A 20,613-nucleotide genomic window follows, 5' to 3' on the forward strand; every position below is an offset into this window, starting at 1 on the left:
GAAATGAACACGATTTTATTAAAAATAGACGGCGTATATAATATATGTAAAGCACCATATGTAGCGATTTCTTAGCAATAAGAGGCAATTGATAAATTTATCATCAGCCACTATCTACTATTTTTGCTACTTATTACTGATACTCACTACTTCAGATGAATTCAACTTCATAAATATTAAACCGTTCTCACTTCAGCCATCCACCCTTGCTTGCTGAAATGAAGTCATCAGCACTCAGACTTGTACAGTGTAATGGTGAGATGGTCTTATAAGGTAATTTTTAATACTTCCCAAAAAATTAAATTAATAAATAAAATTTAATTTACGTTAATAAATACCCATAACATTAACGAAAACAAACAATCTCCATAACTTTTGTCCGATTTAAGTACATGCCGATTTAATAAAATTCTATTTGCCTTAATTAAATATAATCAATACTTCTTCTAGGGGTGCCTTCTACTGTACCTCTATCATTAGAATTAAGCTTTTTGTTTTAAGAGAGGAAACATGTTTTGAAATGAGAACTGTTTGGGAATCACTGATCTAAGCATAAAGCACAGAGTATAGAAAAAACTATAAAACGTGGTTTCAAATTCTGCTTGCTACTTGCAAAGCTTCTAACTACCATGTGTGCTCTCAGACTTGAATGCTTCAACCCTTGAAACTTCCGCGACATTTGGCAATGAAACGCAGCAAACAACGTGTATAACCATTTGAAAAGGATTTTTAATTTGAATTGTTTTTATTTGTTTCAATTGAATTCATTATCCATACAATTGTAATGTAATAAGTTTTAATGGTATAAACAAGAATTCGGCATAATTGTTTTTTGTTTTTTTTTTTTCAAATATATTGACTCAAAATAATTAATAAAATTAATAAATTAATAAATAATTAATAATATTTCCAATTTATTCAAATATTTGCTACTCAAACTTAAAGACCCAACTCGAATTGAATTATTTTCTCCTAAAATTTATTTTTGTTGTTTTTGCAGATTCTTCAGAATTTTTTTAAAAGTGTGTGGTTTCATTTCAATCGTTTCGGTCGTTACCGCTTTTTCCCTGCTGGTATGTAAACTTTTGCTCCAACGATTTTGTTTCAGTTTACAACGGAAAGTTCTAACCGCCGGTCGTGCTCGCGAAAATAGAAAAGCCAAAAACATTCAAATACTGTTCGCAATAAATTTTTTTTCTAAGGACAAATTTTTTTTTGAATAGACAAAAACTTCCCCGTTCAATGATCAGTGTGTAAAAATAAGTGTAAATGTTTAAATAATAAAAAAAAATAAATTGATTAAACATAATTGCGTGTAGTTGTGTGTGAAAAGGAAGTAGAAAGTGAAGGAAATTTTTACATTTTTGACAAAATTTAAGCAAGGAAAACGCTATCCTGCACGCATACACAGAGGCACACTCATTTAGCGTAAGGCTCAACGTTTATATCATTGTGGTTGTGTGCGTGTGACTGTGTATATGCGCAAACGTTAAAGCAGGAACACCAAAATCGAATGAAATAAAAAATGGCGAAATTTTTTCTCTGCATTTTTTCATGTTTTTGCATTTTTTTTGAAATTTATGCATTTTTGTTTGCAAACGACAAATTTCACCTTCAAAGAGTTCAAATTTTCGTTTATCGCAAACCGACTTTTTCCTTATTAATTATTTTTGAATGTTTAAAGCAATTTTCCTGCGTCTGCAGTTTCGTAGATACTACACACATATGTATCTATATTTATAAGTATATCTATATACGTAATAATTATTTCGGTATACTAAAATAAATGCAGAATTTTGCATTTTGCATAATTTTAGAAAACGTCATTTGCACTATTTTGGCTTAAACAAAAACTTATTATAAGAAAAAAAAATACAAAGAATATTTTCGTTATGTTTTTGCTCTTGAAATTTGTGTACTTGTAAATACGAATCATTTTTCTCACACGCAATATTAAAATATATAGAAAACTTACATAAAGTTTACAATTTATGATAAATTTGGTTACAGTGAATTTTTGAAAATTTGAATTTCTGAATTTCCATATTTAATATTTTCGAAATTCATTTTGCCTGGACATGTGCACAAATGTTTTCAGTGAGGTTGGCAATGGGCGTTGTAAGCGATGCAGGCCATCATTCTGCTACCTTCACCTATACTACTTGGGGTTGTTTCATGTGTGTGGGGGTATGGAGTGAAGTGGAATGAATCGAACTGGCATTTAACTCTGGCAGCGAGTTGCATGTGGCAGATCCATTCTGGCGCTTATTTACTTAATATCATTAGTTTTCGGTATGAACGCAAACTTGGCACAGCACAAAAATCAATTTTATTTTCATTTTCATTTAAAATTTAGTGAAAGGAAAATTTAAATCCATAAACAATGTTACCCATTCTAGGTTCATTACTATAGAAATAAATTTCTTTTCACAATTCAGAAAAAAAGAAAATTGATAAAAATTATATAAAAAACCTATTATATATCAACGCTTGAGATTAAAAATTTTCTTGTAATTTATAAACCTTTTATAAAATTGTATAAATGCCTAAATATGTTCTTTTCACTCTCTTTCAAATCACTTAGCTTAGATTATTGTAGGCTTCCGTGGATGATAAATATGGTCAATTAGTATTAAATACAGACTGGGGCATTTTTAATCATTTTCAACTAATATTTTGTAATTTCAATATAAATTGATTTATTGCAGTTAAGGAAATCAGTCACCCAATTTTGAATTATTTTACGATAAACGATTAAGTAAACTATAACTTCAAGATTTGTGAAGAATTGTTGAAATACATTAACATCTTCTATTTGCAAGATACATTTGTATCTTGTTATTGTTTTCGAAGATCTTATTACGAAGAGCGTTTTAAAATTACATATTTCGTAATCATTTTGTGAGTATGTTAATTCATTTATTTTGAACATCTCTGACTTGGTATATTATTATTGTTATTTAAGTTTATTTCTTAATATTATAATTTTTAGGATTTTAATGTTTTGAGCAAAAAAAGTAAATAGCAACAGTTCTACCATATTCGTGAACTGAGTTTTTCCACTCACCATAACGCAGAAAGTATCTAGTCTAAATTATTACATATTCTCCATTTCAAAAGCAAATCATACAATATGTTTGCTTTATATTTCAAAGTAATAGAAATATCTCCAACATCAATATCTCATGCTAAATCTAAATCTAATTTGATGAAAATTTAGATCGTATTAACATAATTTACCAAAAGCATTTAATAATTTTAAATGTAATTATAAAATAACAGATTTTATAGATCGCGTTGCACAATTTTGTCTCTTCCTAAAATGTGGTAATGATAAATTCCTATTTATAGTAATTTCTGTATTTTAAAAAACATATTTTTGTAGGAATAAAACGAATGAATTTGTGGAAAATCTTGCTCAAGTTCAAGTTATCAATCAATTCTGTAAACACGTCAATTTATAATTTAATGACGTCATTTTTATAAACAATGTAGTGCTCCGATTTACACCTTGAAAGATTAAACACGAAGAAAACTTTTCTACCTCATCGAATTTGTTGTTGTAATTTAAGTCTTGCAAATACTTTATTCGAACGTCTCTAAAAATTAGTGGGTTAATTACTCAATATTCAAGTTTACGATTATTTCTTATATTGTTTGTTAATATAGTGTGTTTCTTGCCTTTAGGAAATTTATATATTTCGATTTGTAAATAAAGCATAAAAATTGAAAAATTATTTTTATGTGAAAATAATAAGAGTTTGCCTCACCGACTTCTGTGAATGCTATTAAATAATTCAGATATAAAAAATTAATGGATATTTACAAGATCAACTGTTATCGTCGCTCGCTGAAGCAAAAATTTATAATTTTAGAGTTTCCATTTCATACTGTTATACTAAAATAAATAACTAGTTACCGATATATAAAACTCACGAAAGAAATATGCATTCATTTAATCACTCTAAGTCGAAGAATTTTCCCACTATCTTTTACCGTTTTCCTTAAAGTAAGCTATATATTGCATTATTTAACATTAATAATATTAACTCGCTAGAGCGTATGAGCTCTAATGCATAAATTCGTGATATTTTATTGAAAAAAGGAATAGGTTGCGCACTCATAAGGACAATTGCATACAATAAAGAGAAATCACGTTGATATAATACACTATATATATTAGTAAATATATTGTATATAATATATTAAAATATATTATATATATTAAATATATTTTATTAAACTTTAATAATTTCTTTAAATTAATTGGTGGCCAATGTTTAAATTCGGAGTCTATTCATCCACTGTCCTTGAGATAGCACATTAGCTACCTTAAAAAAATGTAGGGTATTAAATAGAATTGGAAAAATATCTACGATACATAAAAAACAACGTCATAAATAATCAAAACTGATACACTTAATTTTATTCGCTGCTGTGAGTCTGTGGAATTATTTTCTTAAAAATTTGAATTATCGAAACTCGCAAAAAAAAAAAAAATTGATAAAGCAAAGTTAAACATAAATATTTCAAAACACGCCAAAGTAAACAGTTTTTGTGCAAGGAATCGAATCGAATGATTGAAAAATAAAAAGATACAAAAAAACTTTTTTTGAAGCTTTTGCAAACACTTCATTTAATTTTGTTTTTCTTTTGTACATATATGTTTACATATTCCAATATCTATCTATTTATATTGATTTTAATTATTTATATATATTTTGAATGATTTTCATTTGCGTACTTATTTTTATATAACCTTAGATACTCTTTGCGAAATTTTTGTTTTCTATGGATAAAGACTATAATATTATATTAGCACTGTAAATTGCTACACGCATTTCATAAAATAAAAGCAATAATATATAAGAAACCGCAATTATTTATTACTTCACAAATTTAAATGAAATCATTTTCGTCCTAGTCGTTATCAAAGCTTGAATTATCGATCCATTTTGTAAGAAATTTAGACCAGTTGTCAGGATTATCGAAACCTCATTGCATACATTTACTTTTGTTTTTGGGCCTACGGAAAAAAGTGTGCTTAAATTTCATTGGAGCAAAAAATCTACAAAACAACGAAATCATTTTAATATTCAGTCAGTTTAATCTTTGACAATATCACCCTCACTATAGCTCAAAGTAGAGAGAATGAAATGTGCCTCGACTTTTTTCACATAATTTTATATTTGTAAATATATTTTTCATTCTTTAATCCTAGTGAAGCAGAGTGCCTGAATTATGAATAAAAGTTCTTTAATATTACGGTGTTTATATAATGGCGGTGACATACTTGTTCCACAAATGCTATAGCATAAAATTCATTCTCTTAATTTTCATTGTTTAACAGCACACAACATATTATTTAGTTGGGTACTTGGTACGGAGTTGGTACGTTCATAAAAAATGTCTTCCTGTGTGTTTGCTGCAAGAAGTTTTTATCAATAGGAAAACTAATAAGATAAATATACGCCTATGAATGCACTTCATATTGAAATTCACTCATATATCTTAAGAATATTTGAAACATTTCCATGTCCTGCGAGTCGGTTTTGTTTTTTTACTTTTGCAAAAAAAAATTCGCCTTTGCCGAAATACGTATAGAAATATACTAAAAATAACCCTCGAAATAAAAGTTAAAAGTATTAAAAAAACATAACTGACTTTAAAATCGTTTCGACGTAACAATTCAAAAATGAAAAACAAAATTGCACAGAAGTCTAAATTGAGTTTAATAAAGGTTTTAATAAATTCTTGTATATAGCCATCATATTTTAGTTTTCATTGATATGGAATTTATTTCAAGTATACCTCACTGTATATTTAACAGTGGTTTCATCCCTTCAAGTGACACTAAGAGGGATGAAGCGTGATTATAAAAATCTACTAAATTAATTTCTGCCGCAATGTCAGTCGTATTTTGCCAGCTTTTAGTTATTGACAATGATTATTTTAGCCTTAGTTAAGTACACACGAGCATTGCTATGTCAACTTTTTTCACTGAACTGAACTATCTTATAGATTATTTAACACATACATACATACATATACGTAAAATGTGGAGCACGTTTTTATCGTAGAAAACACTTATTCAAACGGTTTTATTTGTATTTTAGGTTGTCAACCTAGCAAAATTTAAATACGTTCATTCAAGAAACTTTGAAATTTTTTGTGGAAAATATTGCTTTCATTTGGGTTGACGTTGTACAAAAATTCATGTTCAAAATATCAACAATATTTATAAAAGTTAATACTTTATTTTCCCTCATTTTCCATTCGAACTGTATTTGAATATTATCTTCAGAAACTTTCGTATAATATTTAGTTGTTTGCTTAAATAAAACAGTATAACAATTGAAATAAAATCAATGAGAAACTAATAACAACTACGCAGTCCTGACCTACATTTACAAGCAAACTTTTTCATAGAATACTGCTAAAGTAGCAGTCATAGTTTGTAGTTTTTAAATAAAACGCCCTTAGATTCTTATTTCAAATAAATTTAAAATCTTAAAATGCTACTAAAAGATACAATTAATCACAAATGCGTTCGAATGTTTTATGGCAAACGATTAGCATTTCCCGTAATTGGTGAAATCTACAAGTTTTAAATAAAACTATTAGCAAATAGCCGAACTTAGAAACTAAATACTTGACATACTTGACATAGACATAATATATTATAATATAACTCAGTTAATATAAGCATTATGAACTATTAATCAACAGATAATACAAAGCAATATAATCACTTATAAGAAAATAATTATAAGTGACTTTAATTATCAAATATTTCAAAAGCTTAAATGCGAAGTACATTTAATTGATACACGTATAAGAGGGATTTTTACTTAAGCTAAAATATATCCTGGAATATCATCTAATATATTCTCGACATAAATAAATATTCTCGACATAGTAAAACAACGTGGTATTTTTGCTACTACTTAAAAAGCAATACGACTCTCTTTAATAAGAGTCTCTGGTACTATTATTGTATTTATTATAGATGAATATTTTCTTTTTATAACAATTCTACAAGCAATAGGTTATTTTAGTTGTTTCAAAAATTTATCTTGTTTTTAGATTTATTTTTTTAAAAATTTTAATTTTGATAATTATAATTATACAATTTTGATTATAATTATACAATTATTTATAAGTTTTTGTAGTCATATGGCTATAAAACTGCACAACAAAACACAACAGTGTAGATTTCTTATATCATATATTAAAATTTAAATATTATTCTCCTTATATTTTCCTCTTAAATAAGAAAGAATTTATAAACGACGACACTGTTTTGCTAATTTGGATTAGCTTTGACCTTGATATCCTTAAATTTATTTTTAAAATTTTTCCATAAAATTTTTTTTGTACTTTGACGTAATTCGCAAAAAACTAAACAAAAGGCTTCAACCTAAACCTTCTTAGTTTTGCATAGTCTTTGAATTCTGTGCTTCATCCTAAATGTACCATATTTTTTCATCACAAGCGAAGCGAAAGAATAAAATTTTGATACGCAAAAACTTGGTTTGGAGCGCTTTAGACACTCGCAATGCTGCCGTAACGTCAGTCCTTGCGTTTACGTAACTTAAAGTTCGTTGTGTAATCAAAATAAATAAGAGAATATACACGACCAAGGCACCAACTACAAAAACAATATTTGTGTTTTGTAAAAACATACTACAATCTGAACTTTTTATCTATTCTGTACCTGGAGGGTGGAACGAAGCGGTAGACGCTGCTTTCATATGCCATCAAATGTAGAGTAACTCTGCAAGAGTTAGGCGATATGTGAATTTAATTGCTTATGTGTCTATAAGAAATAATTGAACATTTCAACGCAAATTAATAAATTTTAGAAATTCCCATTATTTTCCGAGCAACTGCAAAAACTGCAGCGAACAAGTCTACCGCGCAAATCTTTCTAAATTGGAAAAAATAATTTAAAAATAGAAAGCAAACAGCAATATTTTCACGATACGCAGATAAATAATGCATGTCTATTAACATTTTTAGATGTGCAGTTGAATGGCGAAGAAAGTAGCGAAATGAACACTCAGATTCTAGTTGCTATATTTTGTTGAACACATACACTTCCAACAAAATAAGACGTCATTCCTGTTACGTATACGCCGCAGCAACCACGTGAATTGAAGGACTTTCGAATTTGTTGTGAAATTGTAAAAGTAAACATATATTCGAGTATGTGTTTAGATAAATCGTGTAAACATAAACACCTCTTTTTTACACTTTGGCTTTGGTTTGTTTTCTGTAAGTGCGTTCGTAATTGTAGTTTTAATATTTTCGCTTTAAAATTTTAATAATTCCTACAATAAACACTAGAATCATCAAAACAGCTAACAAATGGATGCAAACTTACCTATTTAACAGTTAAAGGAATGAGATTAAGAAAATATTTGACCTGACACAATTCTTTGAGAAGTAACTGTTACAAAGCGGTGAACGATTCTAAGATGTGACTTTAAAAACAGAATATGGCAACACTCTGTTAGTTAACAGATTTCTCGCAGTGATTGGTTAGAAATGAAAGCCTTTTAGTTAAAAGCAGCCTTCATTCTATTTCTATAATTGAAAAAAAGTTTTTTGTTATTGAATATGTACGACGACGTATCCTATAAATGCTTCTTAGTTTATATTCTTTTGTATCATATACACCTCAACATTTTTTCTGCTCTTTTCGTTTTTGTTTCCGTTTCATTTTCATTATGTTTCATTCCCATTTCAAGTGTTCTGCTTATAAACTCACATGCTGTGCGGCGTTTAGTGAGTGCCTTACATTCTCATTTTATTTTATCCACTTACCTATGTGAACTACGTCAATTGGACGAGCCTCCTTGCTCAATGTTAACATCTACTTACCTATATACTTTACAATCTACATATGTACTTTTATTTTTAGTACTTTTCATTTTATTTCGTGTCTTTTTATTTTGACACGCATTCGAACAATTAATGCGAAAAGGCCTTAATGTGTCATTCATACGAAATCTTCATGATTCGCATTCAAATAATCCTTGGCTTGAAGTCTTTTCACATCTAATCAAATATTTTACAAAAGCTTTGTGAAATGTTAAACAAACTATTATAATAGCCAGGTTTAAAAAATACATGTAATTTTGAAACAAAGGTTAAAGATTTGGATACTAAGTAAGGTTACTCATTGTAAAAAATGAATGACTTTATAGAAATTAAACGTTGTATAATTGTATTATACAAATGTCATATATTCCCTCACACTATTTGATTCTAACTGGTTTAGTTTTTATGCTTTTATTTATTATAATAATTATTAAGCAATACAGAGCAATGGCAACAAAGGCCCGAAGCTGACCGGCCTATGGGTTTATATATTTTATGTATCATGTTTATTAAAATTTACCTTCATCTCTACAAATTAAACTTTCGCCCACATCGTGTTTTAATAATGCCAAATTATTTTCTACGTGTATGCATAATTTTTAGACCAAAATTCTGTTACTCAATGAGAGGCAATTAGTTGAAGTATAAGCCATAATAAAGTTCATTAATTAAGAACAACCCAGGCAATGTCCTTGTCGCAAACGGAAAAGGATAATGGAGCAAAATACCTGTTTATATACACATGCATAGTAAATATTGATCAAACATACAAAATGGTTATGTGTAATGAAAGAAAGAGTCTTTTGTGGAGGAACTGGTTCATTTATCGAATGTGCTGAATATTGTACCATGTTGTTGTCATTTGACTAATGGACTTCACAAGGATTTGCGACTTGTATATTTGTTTCTAATTAAAACACATTATAAAATTTTAATCCAAACGCAAAGTAACATTTTGTTTTGTGCTTGAATATAAATTAGTATGAAATTGAAATAGATCTTGCATTTTTTAAAAAATGTATTTTATATACTCATCTTAAAGTTGTAGATCCATCAATTTGAATTGCATACTTTAGACATTTTTATTTAAAATCAAAACACTTGAGCGACGAAAGTGTAAAAGATTACTTAAAGAACGAACTTTTATAAAATAATTGAATAGAAATATAAGTGTTTATTAAATATTTGTGATTTAAATGCTAAAGAGTTTTTAAATTCAAACATAAAATATATACAATTAAGGTTGAAAAACGAGAAAAAATTGTCGTAAATTTTTTATTTGTTGATGGCTGCTACTAAAATAATTGATGCACCTCGAAATGGCCATGAAATGGCGCCACTGAATACACGCGCCCGCGGCGATGGCACCCATGGAGTTACAATTGTGCTCACTGCACCTCAACGCAATTCTGTCAGTTCAGTCGACATACCCGGCGAACCAGAGCGAGCAGCATGGTCTGGCAAGATGCAATTTTTCCTCAGTATTATTGGCTACTCAGTGGGGTTGGGAAACATTTGGCGTTTTCCCTACTTATGTCAACAGAACGGGGGCGGTAAGTATTCATTTAATCAGAATTTCTTGTGTTTGCATCAGTAAATATAATGTTAATGAAAACCGAGAAATGATGTAACTTGCTATCACATTTCAGAAACTAAAACCATATATAATTTAAATCTGATGTTGAGTTTCCTTTATCTATATTTTGTAGAAATGACACATATGTATCAATATTAAATAAAAATTTCAATGTCATAAATCATATAAATAAATCACTCAAAAGAAAAGTAGTAAAATTTAAAATAACAAATTCATATCTCAATCCATTACTTAATGTTTAAAAAGTGAAATTAGCTATCCAGGCAGAATTGTTTAATCACATTAATTGAAATACTCCGGCATCCCTTACTTCAGTAGAAAGACAATAAAGATATTAGCTGCAACAAACAGTTGAGGAGAGTTTAATAGATATATTAAGGAATTGTGCGAAATTATATGGAATTAATTGCATATAGAGATGTGTGACTATCATATTCATATCATACGAAACAAGCATGTAGGTATGCTTTCTAATTAATTTAAAGCCGACTTAATAAATATTTGAAATATTTTGATATTAGGTATTAGCATGTTATTCAACCGGTAATTGCCCAGAATTCTACTGCACTTGTACTAATTTCACCACAAGCATCACCACAGGCTTGGAATCCTTTAATTGTCCTGCGTGCACTAAATGTCACGATCAACATCACACATCATTTTAATATATCAGAGACATTACATATGTGTGACATTAATTGACAGAAAGTGCAGACTGAATAGCATAAAGTTTTCTTTTCATACCTATTTTATTGGTGTCGCGTCTTTTCATACTTTCATATTTACCTAATTGAATTTCTGTAGAAATTTATATACAGCTTTTAAAGAGACACATATAGAGATTTAGCCAACAGTAATAATAATAGTAAATATACAAATAAATTTTATCTTAAATGATGCTTTTGAAAATTCAGATACACTCCCATGTCACTTAATTGTTTTTTTTAGCTCCGGAGAGAAGTATGGTATATAGTGTGAATTCCCAAAGTAACTAGAGTTTTGAGTTCGCGTACATTGTATCTTGTTTATCAAGTAAATTTTTTGGGTAGTGGTTGCATTGCCAGATAGCGTGCTGTCAGATAGCCGTGACTGAATGAGCGATTTTTTATGTGGTTAATGTTAGATCAGAAAATTTTGTGTGATATATTGTGTTCAAGACAGAATTGAAAGGAGTAAAATATTCAAATCATTGAATGGATTTAGCAACAGAACTATATCTCAAACAGAAGCTTATGATGTATAAAAGTCCTTAAGAAGGTCGATAACACAATGAATATAACGCAGATAAAGGTTGTGAAAAAAGATACAGGTTGTGCTAGCTAATACAAGAACTTTTGATAGAGTGGGTGATGAAGATGTATCATCCGGTTGATGCGAAACAATTTTTATATATGTTTTGGATATGAAACGAGCAGATACGAAACCCACAACTTTTGACAAAACATCATTGTACAATCGCTAGCATGTTATTCTCCAGGCATGCTATCTTGTTCATCGGTTTTTTCTATTTATGAAACTCTTACCTTATTTATTAAAGCTTTTACCTTATATTTTAAAATTGAGTATCCGTCTTTTAGAGTTACTTTTTTTCCCATGGAATCGAAAGACCACTTCCGAAATATTTACATGTTATTCTGAATGTGGCATCAATTTATTTATTACACAAACCTTTGGAAGTTAGGACAGTAAAAATATGCAAACGTCTTAACATCAAACTCATAATATTAATAAAATGTGATTTCTTCAACAGCAAGTGTAAAAGTATAATTAAATGACTAAGACTAAAGGTGCCATAGATACCCGTACTATCTTTACCTTCACGCTCATTTTATTTCATTTTTTATATATTTGTTTGCAGTGACTATAACGAATTTTATTTTCATATTACACTCGTATATATCTATTGAAGTATATATATATCATAGTTATATATCATATAACTAATTGCACTCGTATGTAGCCACCAAAATTCTGAAAAATGCACTGACACATTTTGAAATTTAAACTTTTACCTTTTTACCTCGAAAAGTCAATAACTCTTGAAATATTTGCATTCCTCGTAAAATTTAATGCAACCTTAATCAAAGAAAAATAATTTTGAATATTAAAGAAACTTCAGAACGAATTCAGATTGCAAAAATTGGTTTAAATACAGTAAATATCTCATCGATTTTGATTTGCGGCGCTTCTTGTTTATTGTTGTTTGATTTGATTAGCTTTTATTTTTCTGCGTAATTCGAGTCCTCAGCCCGCACCTTGAACTTGTTGGCGTTTACTTATTGTTTATTTCCATTGGCGAATGCACAGAAACATGACTGGCGATGTTCATATAACAAATCTGCCTTGTCCCATAGAACGCACGGGTACGTCACATGTACTATTGTTTCTGTACTCGGTTTGCAAACTCGGCGCTTTTGCTACAGAAATTATATGACAATGCGAATGCAATAAAGCAACTCTAAGCAGTTTTATTTTTACTCTGGAATTCACGTCAATCGTCAGTCACTCACTATATGTCACCCTACCGAAGAACGGTAATATTGTACAATAGATTAGGTGGTTAGCTGTTAGGACAAAATTAGTGCTATTGGGTAGAGTGAACAGAAATGCACGAAAGTGGCTTTTGTGTTCGCATGTAACTGCAGAGGTGTGGGCTCATGGAGGTGAATTCTTTGACTAAGTTGGATTTACCTATTCACTTCACCACCCGTTGTTTATTTAATAATTATTATTGTGGTGTATGACTCAAAATTTGTGCAAATTCCAACTGCACAAATAGTTACTTTGGTGAGTCCTTGGTTTAGAACATTTGCCCAATAATTATGTCGAAAAGATGCCGCGCGCAATGGCTGCTATGGGAGTGAATTCTTTTAAGTTCATATGCACTAATTGTATGTGATTCTATTTGGTGACAGATTTCGTATTCGTATTTCATTCAATGTACTTAATTATATTGGTTGAGGTTGTCACAGACGGACGGACCAACATATTCTAGTTTGAATCGGAATTTACTGATTAGGATGAATTGAAAATTAAATTGAATGTCGTTGCACATATTGAGGCAGACATTTTATTTAAGTGGTATGTTTCATACATGTCATGTTAATTACTACTCTCGATAAAACCATTTGTTTGTAGGTAGTAATTGCAAAAATATCTTTGATATACATTCTTCAATCTTTGAAATCAATATTTCTTGCAAAGAATTTAATCACTATATTAGATACTGCTTTATGTTTAAATAATCTGGAAACTTCCCCCTTCATGTTTAAAATTACTACGTGCTTATCCTCGCTATGCATCTACTCTTAGAAATGTGAAAAAATAGAAAATATGTAAATATATAATAAGGATTTCAGCCCCCGAAGTACGTTTTAAGAAACTAAACTATATCTTATAAAGTTATTTTTTTTCATTGCCTTATACGAAGCTTTCATAGTTTACTACCAAAAATCCTATTTATAGTTAGTGGATTGTAATTATATAGGTGTTCAGATGTTATTTCAGATGTCCTTAGTATTATTTCGTCACTACTAAAAACGTTATCAATTAATTTAGATTAGGAAATAATTATAGTAAAATTATTATAGAAAAATCAAAGGGACTTTCTTTCTTTAGATATATGAAAATCTGGAGTGCACCTAAATATTCGCTGTTTTTATTTGCTGAATATTGGTTTTGTTCTTTAAAGTAATTATATTCTTAGCTACTGTTTCCAGGACAGGTGATTAACGCCTCTCTCTTTTAGTATTTTTGAATCTACATTTTATTAAAATTTCTTCAACATATAAACTTATCTTTAATGGTTATGAATTTTTTAAAGAAAAGGGAAACCAAAACTCAAAAAATAATCAAACATGCAAATGCCAAGTCGTAATCCAATAAAGACTTTGTTAAACGAAACGAAAATAAAATTGATTTAATGTCAGATTCTTTAGTGGGTTTTGCACTAAGTTAAGTTTTAGCAATAATCGCTGCTTGTGCCTTTAAATTTAATAATAGTTTTTTATGTTCGTATTTTGTATTTATAGGTGCCTTCCTGATACCATTCATGGTTATGTTAGTGCTGGAAGGTATTCCGCTCTTCCTCATTGAGCTGGGCATGGGTCAGCGCATGCGTTTGGGTGCGCTTGGTGTTTGGAATACCATACATCCCTGGTTGGGTGGAATTGGCATATCATCCTGCATAGTAACATTATTCGTTGCACTCTACTACAACGTCATCATAACGTGGGTCTTTTACTATTTATTTAACAGTTTTCGGGTAAGTAGCTATAATAAAGTTAAATATTTAAGGTAATTAACAATAAGATATTTGTTTCGTTATATGGTGCTTAGTATCCCTTACCATGGGCTTCGTGTCCTACAAATGGCAGCGCGGTGGTAGAAGAATGTGCGCGTTCATCAGAAACAGCTTATTTTTGGTATCGCACTACTCTAGACGCAGCTCCTTCTATGGATGAGTCAGGCGGTCTAAAATGGTGGATAGTGTTATGTTTGCTGCTCTCATGGACCGTGGTCTTCTTTATTGTTATGAAGGGTATACAAAGTTCCGGCAAAGTGGTTTACTTTACTTCACTTTTTCCATATATTGTGCTGACAATTTTCTTCATACGCGGTATAACTCTGCGTGGAGCTAGTGCCGGTTTAATGCACATGTACACACCTAAAGTAGAAAAGTTAGCAGATCCAACGGTGTGGCTTGACGCGGCTACACAAGTCTTCTATTCCTTCGGACTAGCGTTTGGTTCACTTATTGCGTTCGGAAGCTACAACACTCCTAAAAACAATTGCGTCCGCGATGTTTTGCTGGTCTCAGTTTGCAATGCTGTGACGGCGATCTATGCGAGTGTTGTTATCTTCGCTATTCTCGGATTTAAGGCCACTGTAAATGTGGATCGCTGCATAGACCTGTAAGTTAAATTAAAGTATAACCACGTGGGCGCTTTTCCACAACAATAAGAACAGCAAATGCATTGATTAATTGTTGAATTGTTAAATTGATAAGAAATCATCACGAAGCATTTTCAAGTTTATGCAAATTAATTGATTGATGTCCTTCACATGCACATGTAAACCGGTGGCGCCATACGTCAATGCAGCTCCCATTGCTTTGCGTATGAGACACTGATGTGTAAAATGTAGAATAAGCCTCTCTGCGTCTCTACAAGCACTTCGGCCATTGCACAATAAATGCATTTTGATTGGCAATTAATTGCCGTAATTTAGTGAATTCTCTATTTGTAGAATTTGCAAAGGTCTTATTCTTCAATGTTTAACGAAAATCTATTTACTGCAACGAAGGGGGCTTAGAAAAACAACTAAAAGTTAGAAACGGAAAATAAATACCAAAATCAATAGCAAAATAATTTAGGATTGGAAATGAACTGGTGCGTTCAATGAAAACGTTAGCCCTGCTAGAAGGTTATGAACTCAAATACAAATAGATCTCAACATTTCGCAGCCTTTTGGCAATTTTAGTTTTAATTCAAAACCTATTGAATAAAAAATCCTATTATTTTGGGTTTCTAGTGAAATGGAGTGCAGTAATCATTTTAAAAAATTTGTGATTAACTCTAATTAAATATATTATATTCACCCTTTTAGATGAGGATAAATTCGTCGCTTGTTAAAGTTGTCTTAATAACATATCTATGAGTAAAGTAATCCACAAAAATATGGCTTCATTCATTAAGTTATTAAAAATAGCTCTTTTCTAAATATCGAAGCAATCAATAATAGGTAGAATATAAGATCTCTACGTGACTTCTATCCTGTTAAATTTTCATAAGTCTTAATACATTATCGATTTAATTTAGTTTTTTATGAGTAATATTATCCTTACCATAGCAATAAGGAAATTTTGGTAAAACATAAGCTTTTACCATTCACCAACGCTACAATGTCGGAGTATGAGAATGTGATGAAAACACTTAACGGTAATGAAACGAAGACTTTGGAATTGGAGGAGTGCAGTCTTTCGCAGCAATTAGATAACGTACGTTGCGGATAGTCTATCAGATAATATCAAATGTATATAACGTTATTTAAATCTTTAGGCTGCTGAAGGTACTGGTCTTGCCTTTATTGTTTTCACCCAGGCCATTGTCGAACTGCCGGGAGCACCGTTCTGGGCGGTGCTTTTCTTTACTATGCTGCTATCGCTAGGATTGGGTTCGCAAATTGGCATCCTGGAGGGCATGTTGTGCACACTGTTCGACATAGACATTATAAAGCGGGTTAAGAAACAACATGTGACTGGTGTGGTATGTCTGTTCTGCTTTATTGTCGGTTTAATCTTCTGTACAGGTGCAGGCGAATACTGGTTGAAAATGTTTGACTCTTTTGCTGGTACCATTGGCTTGGTAGTGGTGGCTTTAATGGAGATGATAGCCGTTGTTTACATATATGGACATGAGAGGTAACATTAATATTAAAGTAATCAAAGTAAAGTATATCAATACAAAACTGTATTTAATAGGTTTACGGAGGATATTTACCAAATGACTGGCTATCGACCGGGCATATATTGGCAGCTTACTTGGCGTTATATTGGGCCTGTTATAATGGTTGCTATATTGGCTTCATCTGTAGTGTTTATGATAATTAAGAATCCAACTTACAGTGCTTGGAATGCCGAATTGGTAAATTATTAAGTAACCAACTACTGTTTCAAACGTAATAGAGTACTTTTTCTATTTTTAGGGTCAAGTGGTACAAACAAGCTATCCAACTTGGATTATGGGCATTGCCTTGGCCATGATATTAGCGGGTATATTACCGATGCCAATTGTGTTCCTTATGCGCAGTTTCCAATGCCTGAAGGTTGATTTGGATATACACCAGGGCTCAATACGGAGAAACGAAACAACAGCATCGACGAAGGAAATGATCAACAATGACGATGATGATGTGAGTACAGTTAAAGAAACAGGTAGTAGCACACTCTTAGGAGTATGTCAGAGCTCATATTGTGACTTTGATTACTACTATTTATTAAGCTTATGTGATGTATGTGATATTAACAAAAAAAAAAAAAACTGTAGTATTTTAGAGTGAAAAGCCAAAAAAAAGTCATTTACGGTACATTGTGTAAAATACTTCTCAACTTTCTACATATTTGTTGAAATTTATATAAACTAATAATTTGATATCATTATATATATTTAAATATTTTGAAATGTATATTGTGTGCTAAGCCACCAAATCATTTACATAATAACACTTTTACTTTAATGCTTCCGTACGTTCATTTAAATAATAACCAATCAGGTCATGAGTCCGGACATGCCACCTCAAGATTCATTAGCGGCGACACGCTTTACTATTGGAGATTTCGAAGTAAGTTTGTAATTAAAGCAAAGTCCTTCTTTTCTTAGCGAATCATTAAGGCATTATGATCAACTAATTAATTTTCTTTTTTGCTTCCTATACAAAAATTTGCTTAGAACTAATTTATTTTAAACGTATACAACTCAAATCACAAAGGATAATAATATATGGATTCTCAACTCAGAAAAGGCTTTAAAATTCAATAAGAAAAGTCAAAAAAATATTCTGGAAAACACAAATCAAAAACATAACTCAAGCCTTTAAAAGGTAAAAATATAAAGATTAGCTTTAGCGATTAGTTACAAGGAATACGCATCGATATTAATATTATAAACGTCATTAACTTAATCGACTCCATTGAAATCGTTCATCTGACATTGTCCATAAAAACGAGTGCATCCAATGAAAAAACCACTAAACACATTTTCGAAAAGATTTTAAAAGCAATCTTATTCGCGCCTTCTATGAGAAAAGGATAAACTAGTACTTAACGTTACTTTACACTTTATATGCAACAGAAACTTTTAACAATTATAGATATACAAATAAGGATATAAGTACAACGTCGTTTCTCTAATCTTAAGTCTAATTTAAACGGCAACAATCTCGCATACTGATAGCTAAATTAAGCAAATCGTTTACAAAACAAAAACTTGAATTGCAATTAAATTTAACACAAGCAATTATATAATTATTAAATTAAAAAAAAATTAATATTGAACTAAGCTAAGTTTAAAGCCCAGAAGGATAGCTCAAGTTTCGATAATTATAAGCTAAGTAAGTTTTGATTGGATTGGATTTATTCTACTTGATGTAGCTCCGGTTAGCAGTTATATTACCCATGTATTAATAATTAGTTCTTATAACTCAAAAATGATTTGAATGTACAATAATTTATCGTGTGGTGTGGAATTAGTTTTGCTGGCTTTTATTAAAATTTATATTAACATCAAACAGTTTTGGTTAAAAGCAAAGCACGAAAGGCGTACTGCTAAAAGGTAAAATTTTCGATATTTATTTTTAAATCGTTATATATCCATTGATATGTATATTTGAAGTTATATACTTTTTGCTTTGTATAATAATTTTTTTTTTGGTTTTTAAATATCATTCAATGTCTGCGCTACTGTGCTGCCTAGTTGTACACTACTGTGCACCTCAAACTGTAAATTATGCATTTGCACCAAATAGTGCCACACATACTAACAATGCTATTGCTTAGCATTATAACTAAAAATTAATATAATTCAAGGCACTGTAATTATAGATAATATAATTATTAAAAAATTATAACTAGTTTATGCGATTCAAATATGTATTATAATGTGGTTTCCTTAGGAGTATTCGTATCGTTCGTCTTCTGAATATATGGTATTAATCCTAATTCACATATGAGAAATTTGAAAAATGATTTAGCTTATGCCAAATAATGTTTTTTTAATCAAATAAGCTTACCAGTTTGAATTATAATTAATTACATTTAATTCTCTGCTACTATTAATATCTAATACGAAAACGGAAACAAATTAAAAGTCTAATATATTAGTATAGGGATTAAAAGTGTTTACAAATTTTTTAAATTTGTGTAAGAAAAATATCTTCCTTTATTTAAACTGAGGATACTTTAAAAAACATTAATGAACATATATTAATCAAATGAAATTAATATTTAAATCTCAATGTTTTCACTTTCCGTGGTGGCACTAGATGTGTAGGCAGGGCTCCGAAATGGAACCATGTGTATGAATTGATTTGACGGCTTCAGGTCTGATACAGAAGTAAAGATTTATGGAAATTTATATCTCTGTAATCAGAACGAGCCATTGTAACGGTCATTAGACGGTCATTATAACTTAATCTCACCTAATGTTTTTATTTTACATGTTAGAACACCTTCTAATGATATTTAAACTGTACTTTTTGGCTGCTTTTATTACAGTAAAGGCAAAATAAATAAACCGAAAAAAATTTATTTATATAACGGTTATGTTTTGAAAAACGTATATTTGAATTAAACTAATATTAAATAGAGTCTCATTACCCTTTTTCCATAATATTATATTAAACTATATAAAAGATACGCTTTAACACGCTACAAAAATATTTTTCATAAAATCCATGTAGCGACGGCATGTTTCATGCCAAATCCGCACTGTAAGAGAGAGTCTCATTACCCTTTTTCCATAATATTATATTAAACTATATAAAAGATACGCTTTAACACGCTACAAAAATATTTTTCATAAAATCCATGTAGCGACGGCATGTTTCATGCCAAATCCGCACTGTAAGAGAGAGAAATTGATTCAAAACAAGCATATACCTATGTTATAAATTTTTCCACAATTCAAGCAAATAAATTATTGAATCATAATATAAAAAGTGTAATTGTTTAGTTTTGTTTTGTCATTAATAAGTGTATTTAATGTTTTTACGATTTATATATGATTTATAAACATAGATCGATTATGTTACTGCATGCATCCATTCTATATTGAACAAACTTCAATTATATGCTTATTTACTGTTATAAAAATATTGCAGTATGATGATGACTTCAGTGGCCCAGCATTGGGTGGACATGTCAAAACCAATAGCGACTATTCGGACGAGGATGATGATGAGGATGACAAGCCTGTAACGATGCGTAGTCCGGGTCGCAACCGTTTTACTGGAAATCATCTAAGTGTGCCAACTAATAAGAAATCATTTAGAATGGAAGTTTTCGAGTTGTAGGTAAAATTATTATGAAAACAGCAAAAGAAATTGTAAAATGCTTGTTAAGAGTACGAATTTTA

At 30.1% G+C, this 20,613-nt stretch overlaps 1 protein-coding gene across 2 annotated transcripts; it reads left to right on the forward strand.

Moving 5' to 3' along the window:
- Positions 1 to 10,098: 10,098 nt before the first annotated feature.
- LOC119677786 (sodium-dependent neutral amino acid transporter B(0)AT3) lies at positions 10,099 to 20,613 on the forward strand. 2 transcript variants are annotated; one of them, XR_005252295.1, is made up of 10 exons: positions 10,099 to 10,439; positions 14,515 to 14,747; positions 14,822 to 15,396; positions 16,334 to 16,481; positions 16,543 to 16,904; positions 16,965 to 17,127; positions 17,189 to 17,395; positions 17,756 to 17,824; positions 17,932 to 18,813; positions 20,360 to 20,443. XR_005252295.1 is itself a non-coding variant. In XM_038089302.1 (8 exons), the coding sequence occupies exons 1-8, from the start codon at positions 10,172 to 10,174 to the stop codon at positions 20,549 to 20,551; spliced, it is 2,148 nt and encodes a 715-aa protein (XP_037945230.1). In that variant the 5' UTR covers positions 10,099 to 10,171; the 3' UTR covers positions 20,552 to 20,613. The 2 variants fall into 2 exon arrangements, 1 of the variants encoding a protein (XP_037945230.1); XM_038089302.1 differs by lacking the exons at positions 17,756 to 17,824; positions 17,932 to 18,813 and having other exon boundaries at positions 20,360 to 20,613.

This window comes from Teleopsis dalmanni, chromosome 2 (genome assembly GCF_002237135.1).
Source record: "Teleopsis dalmanni isolate 2A chromosome 2, ASM223713v2, whole genome shotgun sequence".
Taxonomy (NCBI): domain Eukaryota; kingdom Metazoa; phylum Arthropoda; class Insecta; order Diptera; family Diopsidae; genus Teleopsis; species Teleopsis dalmanni.

Coding starts and splice junctions, on each gene's coding strand:
- LOC119677786 (XM_038089302.1), top strand. CDS start 10,172: ATGGCTGCTACTAAAATAATTGATGCACCTCGAAATGGCCATGAAATG. Junction 15,397..16,333: donor GTGGATCGCTGCATAGACCT/GTAAGTTAAATT, acceptor TCCTTACCATAG/CAATAAGGAAATTTTGGTAA. Junction 16,482..16,542: donor TTTCGCAGCAATTAGATAAC/GTACGTTGCGGA, acceptor TTAAATCTTTAG/GCTGCTGAAGGTACTGGTCT.